The following is a 7,429-nucleotide window of genomic DNA, read 5'->3' as shown; positions in this document are numbered from 1 at the left end:
GTCCATAGTACTGATGCTCTGAGTCCCTGGAGTGGCCAAGGCAGCCTAGTCACTTTGCCCCAGTGAGCCATAAAGTATTATCATTTCCTATATAAGCTTTTGTGTGAAAAATGGGAAGCATGCCTGAATGCAATGTGCATGTCCCTCAGAAAGCCTTGCTAGACCTCCACTCAATTTAGTTAGGTCCCCTCGTGCGTTTTCCTATGGCAGTTGGGACTTGCCTCATCACAGATGCATCCTGCACCTGGTTGGTGTACATTCTTCACTAGGTTGTAGGTTTGCCTCTCTTGCTCACCATTGCGTCTCCAGTACATGGCTCTGTTCCTGGCACATGGCAAGGGCTCAATTGAATGTCAGTTAAAGGAAGTGGCCTGCTCATCCTTGATGAGCAAAATAGTCTGTGTTTCTGTGAATGATAAAGTTTTTCTCCTAAATATTTTGCTTGCCAAATTTTGGTTTCATTCTTGACTCTCTTCCACATCTCATGTTTCTAAATGGGTGCTGGTTCAAAACAAATTGTTTCTTTGAAAATGGTTCTTACACCATTTCTTCTCTTACAGTTCCTCTGCACACACCTAAATTTGGTCCCTCCTCACCACTGGCCTGGACTACTACAATCACCTCCTTGCTAGTCCCTTTGCCTCCAGCCTTACCTTCATTTTGCTAAAACAGATAAATGTTTGCTAAACATTTCCTAAAACTTCTTCCTCCAGGGTAATCTTTGTCATAGAGAACTTCTATCATATGGCCTTCATTCCCATATGCTTTCTTTTCTACCACCTCTCTTCACACCTCTCCCCTCCTAGGCACTAGTCTCACCAACCAGACCTTGGGCTCTCCTGTCCACTGTGTGTCCACACCATTCTTTCACCTGTAGGGCCCATGTTCTTCCTTTGAGTCTCAGAAGCCTTGTCTCCCAGCACACATCTGTACCTGTGAACTTCCCATCCTGGCAGTGCCCTCTTGCCCCATTACCTCAACTTTGCACTTACCACTTACCATTTCCCACTTTAGATTATTATCTCATGTTCATTCCTTCATCCACTTGACACACACTATTGAGGGTTTACTAAGTACCATGCACTTAGAGCTGAGGATTCAGAGAATTAGACCCTATCCCTACCTTCAGGGAACTGAGATATAGAGATATATGAGCACAGGAGCTGTGCACTGCCATGCTCAAGGTGAGATGAAAGCTCACAGAGGAAGAAGAAATGATCTGTCTTAAGAAGTTAGGGAAGGAGATGGTTCATTTGTATTTAAGTGGCATGGAGTGATGGAAAGAACAGAGATATGTGTTGGAATCCTGGCTTCACAATGTATTACTTCTTACTTTCTATGCCTCTATCTACCCATCTGTAAAATGGGAATAATATTATGTACCTTGAAGGATCATGGTAAGGTGTTAATGAGATCATGTTTGTGAAAAAGGTCAAGTACCAAGATAAGCCTGTGCAAGTGCTCAACAAAGTTTCTGACCATAGCCCTGGTCCTACCTTCCATTTTGTACCATGCCCTGTACATACTGTTATCCTGGTGAATATCTGTTATTTGGTTAATTTACATTTTCATGGATATGATGTCTGCCACATGAAGAAACAGGGCCACTGGGAACCAGGGTGTTTTAAGTATCTATTCCTCTTTCTGAGAACCATGAATTTGGCATTTGGAAATCTGACCTGGCAAAAGATACATGGGCAAGAGCTGTGCTTTCTCATCTTAGCAAGAAGCCAAGGAGTCAGGGCCATCAAGCCAGGTGGCAAAGCAGCAACAGTGTCCCTGGACCTGCCACGCCCCACTAATGAAGGCCAGGGCGTTCATGAGTCCAGCTCTTTGAAGTCATTCCATGAAGCTCTTACTTCATTGATGCACAGCATGGAAGAGGAGTCCTGACTTAGCGAGAAGCCCAAGTAAAGTCTTTTATGAGGTGAGGGACTCTTCTGAGGAAACATAACAAAACCAAGGGGAAGGGCTTTTGACAATCACCAAATGAGTAAGAAAAAAAGGGTTGCCTTCCATGTCCACACCCACTGTGGAGGGGGTATAAATGCTCCTCAGGAGAAGGAGACCCACAGCTCTGTGGTTGTAGAACTTGAACTCTGTGCTCAGCCAGGTGCCTTGCTCCCTCCAGCACCATGCCTTACAACTGCTGCCTGCCCAACCTGAGCTGCCGCTCCACCTGCTCCTCCCGGCCCTGCGTGCCCCCCAGCTGCCACACCTGCACCCTGCCTGGGGCCTGCAACATCCCCGCCAATGTGGGCAACTGTGGCTGGTTCTGTGAGGGCTCCTTCAATGGCAGTGAGAAGGAGACCATGCAGTTCTTGAACGACCGCCTGGCCAGCTACCTGGAGAAGGTGCGTCAACTGGAGCGGGAGAACGCGGAGCTGGAGAGCCGCATCCGGGAGTGGTGCCAGCAGCAGGTGCCTTTCGTGTGTCCCAGCTACCAGTCCTATTTCCGGACCATCGAGGAGCTCCAGCAGAAGGTGAGGGGGTGGGCACCCCATTGCCTCCAGCAGGAAGTTGTAGGGAGAGAATCTGAGATTTGATTAAGACAGTACAAATTCTCAGTTAAAGAGCCTGGCTTTTCCATTTTTCTTGAGTGCCCATTGTATATGAGGCTCAGGACTGTTACGCCTGAATATTTGCATACTGCTAGTCTATGTGCAGGTAGCAGCACTTTGCATAAATAAGCTGTAATTAAAAGCTGCCTCCAAATGCTTCCATGCATTGTCAAGCTCCAGATTTATTACCCTGAGGTAAGAGAAAAGGACTGAGCCCTAGAAAGAAGCTGAGAAAGCAGAATCTTTTGTAAGAATTGGACAAATTTCTCTGTCTCCCATCTGGACTTTTGACTATTCTGACTTCTTGTTGTCGTTTCTTCTGGGTTCCTAATTTACCTGACCTGGATGCCTCTGGACTTCTCTTGGTGTTCAGTGTCTAGTGAGGGCATAAAAATGGTTGACAAAAATCAGAAAGAGTAGAAACCACATAGGAGGAAATGGTACCAAGCCACCCAGGATGGCTGGGAAGGCATGGCTGCTTCCCTGACCCAGCCCCTCCAAAAGCCAGTTACATATTTATCTTCCTCCCTGGACTAGAAGTTTCTTGAGGGGAGCATTTACTCATTTTTTTTGTATCTTCAGCTCCTAGAACCAGGCCAGATTTATGGTAGTTCTGTTTTGTTTTGTTTTTAGGAAGAAAGAGTGAGCATGTGTAGGCTAGCAGGGGTGGGGGGCGGTGGTGAGGCAGAGGGAGAGGGAGAGAGAGAATCTTAAGCAAGGTCCATGCTCAGTGCAGAACTATGGTAGGTTTTTAAAAATAGATGTTATTATTATCAGCCTTTTAGTATTGCTTATTAGGAAAGAAAAGGATTATGTATTTCCTGATACTTTTGGTTGCACATTTCAGTATTCTTTTTATCCAAATTTGATTTTTCAAATATTTATTGAGTACATTTTGCACATAGATAGCATTTAATAATCTCATGTAAGATCCACTGTGATTTCTCATTCTGTTCCTTCCAGGTAAGAAAATTAGTAGGAATTCCTGTTGGTTAAAAGTAACCAAGCTCATTCCAGATCATTTTGGGTTCTAGATCTTGTGTAACAAGTCAGAGAATGCCAGGCTGGTGGTGCAGATCGACAACGCCAAGTTGGCCTCAGATGACTTCAGGACCAAGTGAGTGGGCAAGTGGGGTGTCTTATCTCTTCTTTCTTTCCCTTTAGTGTGTCCTCACCACTGACAAAACATTGACAAAGCTTTTCCTTAGATGTTTCCCCCAGGATCCACAGAGTCACTGCTCAGTAGAGCTCAGAGATCTCTTCTCCAGATTCAGACCCCTCCCCTACTGCTGCTTCTCTGTAAGATGACATCCCCAAACTAGTGTAGAAGTCATGCACCACCCCCACCCCCACCGCCATGCTCTACTATGCACATAATGCAGTCAGGTGAATGTGAGAAGTTTATTAATTTTGGAAGTCTCACAGTTTATGGACTTTTATTCTCTAAATCTACTGGTTCCTTATTTATCAAAAAATATTTACCAGAGCATTTTCCTCTAGGAACTACTGCTCAGTGTTAAAAATCTAAATGTAAGAGAAGGCTGTAGAGACTGCAAGCTCCAACTTCCAGTTATGTGACAAACCAAACCAAACCAGAGTCAGGGCCAGGCCCATTCCTGTTTGGTGGGTCCCTGATGCCCCTGTATCGCAGGTACGAGACAGAGGTGGGCTTGCGGCAGCTGGTGGAGTCGGACATCAATGGCCTGCGCAGGATCCTGGACGAGCTGACCCTGTGCAAGTCCGACCTGGAGGCCCAGGTGGAGTCCCTGAAGGAGGAGCTGCTGAGTCTCAAGCAGAACCACGAGCAGGTGAAGTTCCCCAAAGAACAACAGGCTCAAACTCGCCAAGGCCTGTTTCCAACTGCCATGGGCTGTGGGAGGGACTCAACTAACTGAGGAATCTGTCCTCTAAACAAAAAGGGATTTGTAGAGAATGAGCAATCTAAAGCCTGTGATATGAGATTAGGATGTTTCTGCCAGAGGTAGGAATGAGAGTAAAGGAAATTGGCAAGGCCAGTGATGAGGAAAGGCCAGCAACCAGGCAGCACCCACAGCTTATTCCACTCCCAGGTCAGAGCATACCAGGCTGTAGAGATCTTGTATCCCAATACGCCATTTAGCAACTGGAGAGGCCAGGACAGCCACCCAGCAGAGAGGGCTCAGCTGGAAACAAAATCAACTCTCTTCCTTCTCCTCCAGTGTTGCCTAGAGGAAATGTTGAGCAAAATGTTCACTGTCACTGCTTCGTCAGTTGACAAAGAAGACGGATATTTTGTGCAAACTTTAAATACCAAATGTAAATAGTGACAGTTAATATTAGTTAAGAGCTTACTGTGTGCCAAACGCTATGCTAAGTGCTTTGGAACTCCAAAGGTAGTTCTCATTTTATAGATGAAGAACTTGAGGTTTTTAGAAGCTTCTAGAAGCCATATAGTAAGTGGTGGAGATGGTTCTCAATTTAAGCCTGATGTCTACGTAAGTCCAAGTATCAAGTTATGCTGGCTCTGTGAAGAGAATAGCAAGGAAGTGAACAGATACTTATTTCCTTCAGCAAAATCTAGATTGATAGAATTGACAAGTCACCAGTTAGGTCTATTTCATCCCAGATGGTAGGTTCCGAAGTAAGCATACTTTATTTCCTCTTTAGCCAGATTCTAACCTTTTTATTAGCTGTGGTTAAGAATCAAACCTAAGAACCTCTGTGGTATATGAGCAAAAACACTGAACTAGGTGCTTGGGGCTCACAGTGTTCTAACACATCTCAGCATGGAGGCCAAATCGCTGCTCTAAATGAGGAGGAGTACCCCAAATACAGGGGTGGAAAGAGGTCATGGGTGTGAAAGCACTTTGCAAAGTGAAATACACAGGTTGGTCACTGATTATAGAACACAGTTATAAGAGGATCTGATGGAACAGAGCTTTGAAAGCTTAAGAATGATTACAAGCTGATCTGTGCTTTTATAAGAGAGCATCCGAACAGTCTGTGATACTTCCCATCTTCCCCTTCCTCCCTCAGGAAGTCAACATCTTGCGCTGCCAGATTGGAGACCGCCTCAACGTGGAGGTGGATGCTGCCCCCACAGTGGACCTGAACCGTGTGCTCAACGAGACCAGGAGTCAGTATGAGGCCCTGGTGGAGACCAACCGCAGGGACGTGGAGGAATGGTTCACCACCCAGGTGGGCATCTCAGCACGCGGCCACTCAGGACCCTTGGCCCCTCGGGGCCCTTGAGGCAGGGTCTGACCCTGTCCTCTCCCCTGTGCTGTTTCAGACTGAGGAGCTGAACAAGCAGGTGGTGTCCAGCTCGGAGCAGCTGCAATCCTGCCAGGCGGAGATCATCGAGCTGAGACGCACGGTCAATGCCTTGGAGATTGAGCTCCAGGCCCAGCACAACCTGGTGGGTGTTGTTCAGGGTAATGCCCATGCTCTCCTGAACCCGTGAAGCCTGTGACTTCTCTGAAACCCCATGGAGAAGCCCCCTGGGGAGTGACTCTGTGACATTCTTTGTCTTCCCCACACAGAGGGACTCCCTGGAGAACACGCTGACAGAGACTGAGGCGCGCTACAGCTCTCAGCTGAACCAGGTGCAGTGCATGATCACCAACGTGGAGTCCCAGCTTGCTGAGATCAGGTGTGACCTGGAGCGGCAGAACCAGGAGTACCAGGTGCTGTTGGACGTCAAGGCCCGGCTGGAGTGTGAGATCAACACATACCGGGGTCTGCTGGAGAGCGAGGACTGCAAGTGAGTGGGAAGCTAGTACTGTTCCCCTTGGGGATGCATGAGGTTGCTGTGGGAATGAAAGTCATCTTGATGGAAACAAATCAATAATTTCAAGCTTTTGGTCGGAGGTAGTCTGGGGAAGTGTTATATTCTTACACAAAGTACCCTTAATATTTTCCTATCTGTTCAGTTCATTTTCCTCTAACTTGCACCCATGGTCTTCTGTCTGCAGGCTTCCCTGCAACCCATGTGCCACAACCAATGCATGTGACAAGCCAATAGGGCCTTGTGTCTCCAATCCTTGTGCCCAGCGTGCTTGGTGTGGACCTTGCAACACCTTTGTGCGGTAGTGGCCCTGGTGCCAGGAGGAGGAGAAGGGTTCCAAAGTCACATCTCAACTCTACTTAATACAAGCATCTCCTAAGGTGACCACACTTTGGACAAAGGAAGAATTTCTACCAGTACCAGCTTCTAAGTGTCAACTCTGCCTTTCACTGAATTTCCTGGCTGGATCCTTTAGAATGCAAAGTCTACTTATCAGCTTCTTCTGTCTTCTGAGCACATAGAGAAATCTACAGCAGGTTTGGGCAGTATCTATTATCACAATTACACACTTGCATAACATGTTCTGCTTGAACAAATACTTATTTAAATGTGATTTCAAAATAATCACATGAAAGTGTAATGGAGCCAAAAGGCAGGCTATAAAACTGAACATAATTGGGAAAAAAATCTTCCTTGTCACTCTTTTGGTCTTCGGAGATACAGTAAGGATCCCTTGTTAACTTCCTAATAAACTTATTCTTGCACAAATATGATCATTTGTCCTTCTTTGTTCATTCATCCCCAAACTGGATGTCTTGTATCAATAAAATGTAAGTGGTGTTCTTTTACCAGATGAAGGGATCATGTGACTTCCTTCAAAAGGAGTCTCCATCAGACATCACCCACCTGTTGATGTGGATTTCTTGTGCGTGGGGAAGTTGGTAGTGGAACAAATGGCAAATCCACATGACAGTATCTACAAAAATTTTCTGTCTAGCTCTTCAGAGGGAATAGGCAAGAGAACTACAGAAATGGGACCTCATCAGGGGCAAATGAATCTTGAAAGTAAGGCCATACCTCTTGACAACATGAAAATACTGTA

At 46.2% G+C, this 7,429-nt stretch overlaps 1 protein-coding gene across 1 annotated transcript; it reads left to right on the top strand.

Moving 5' to 3' along the window:
- Positions 1-2,132: 2,132 nt before the first annotated feature.
- KRT33A (keratin 33A) lies at positions 2,133-7,057 on the top strand. Its single transcript, XM_041725839.1, has 7 exons — positions 2,133-2,483; positions 3,596-3,678; positions 4,213-4,369; positions 5,577-5,738; positions 5,833-5,958; positions 6,083-6,303; positions 6,515-7,057. Exons 1-7 carry the CDS (start codon positions 2,136-2,138, stop codon positions 6,630-6,632), a joined length of 1,215 nt encoding a protein of 404 aa, XP_041581773.1. The 5' UTR covers positions 2,133-2,135; the 3' UTR covers positions 6,633-7,057.
- Positions 7,058-7,429: the final 372 nt, after the last annotated feature.

This window comes from Vulpes lagopus, chromosome 12, assembly GCF_018345385.1.
Source record: "Vulpes lagopus strain Blue_001 chromosome 12, ASM1834538v1, whole genome shotgun sequence".
Lineage (NCBI taxonomy): Eukaryota > Metazoa > Chordata > Mammalia > Carnivora > Canidae > Vulpes > Vulpes lagopus.
Note: the sequence above shows the minus strand (reverse complement) of the source record. Positions and strands in the feature narration are given on the sequence as shown.

Excerpts from the sequence above, each read along its gene's own strand:
- KRT33A (XM_041725839.1), top strand. The coding sequence starts at position 2,136 with ATGCCTTACAACTGCTGCCTGCCCAACCTGAGCTGCCGCTCCACCTGC. Across the intron at positions 5,739-5,832 it reads AGGAATGGTTCACCACCCAG|ACTGAGGAGCTGAACAAGCA; the intron begins GTGGGCATCTCA and ends GTGCTGTTTCAG. Across the intron at positions 5,959-6,082 it reads TCCAGGCCCAGCACAACCTG|AGGGACTCCCTGGAGAACAC; the intron begins GTGGGTGTTGTT and ends TTCCCCACACAG.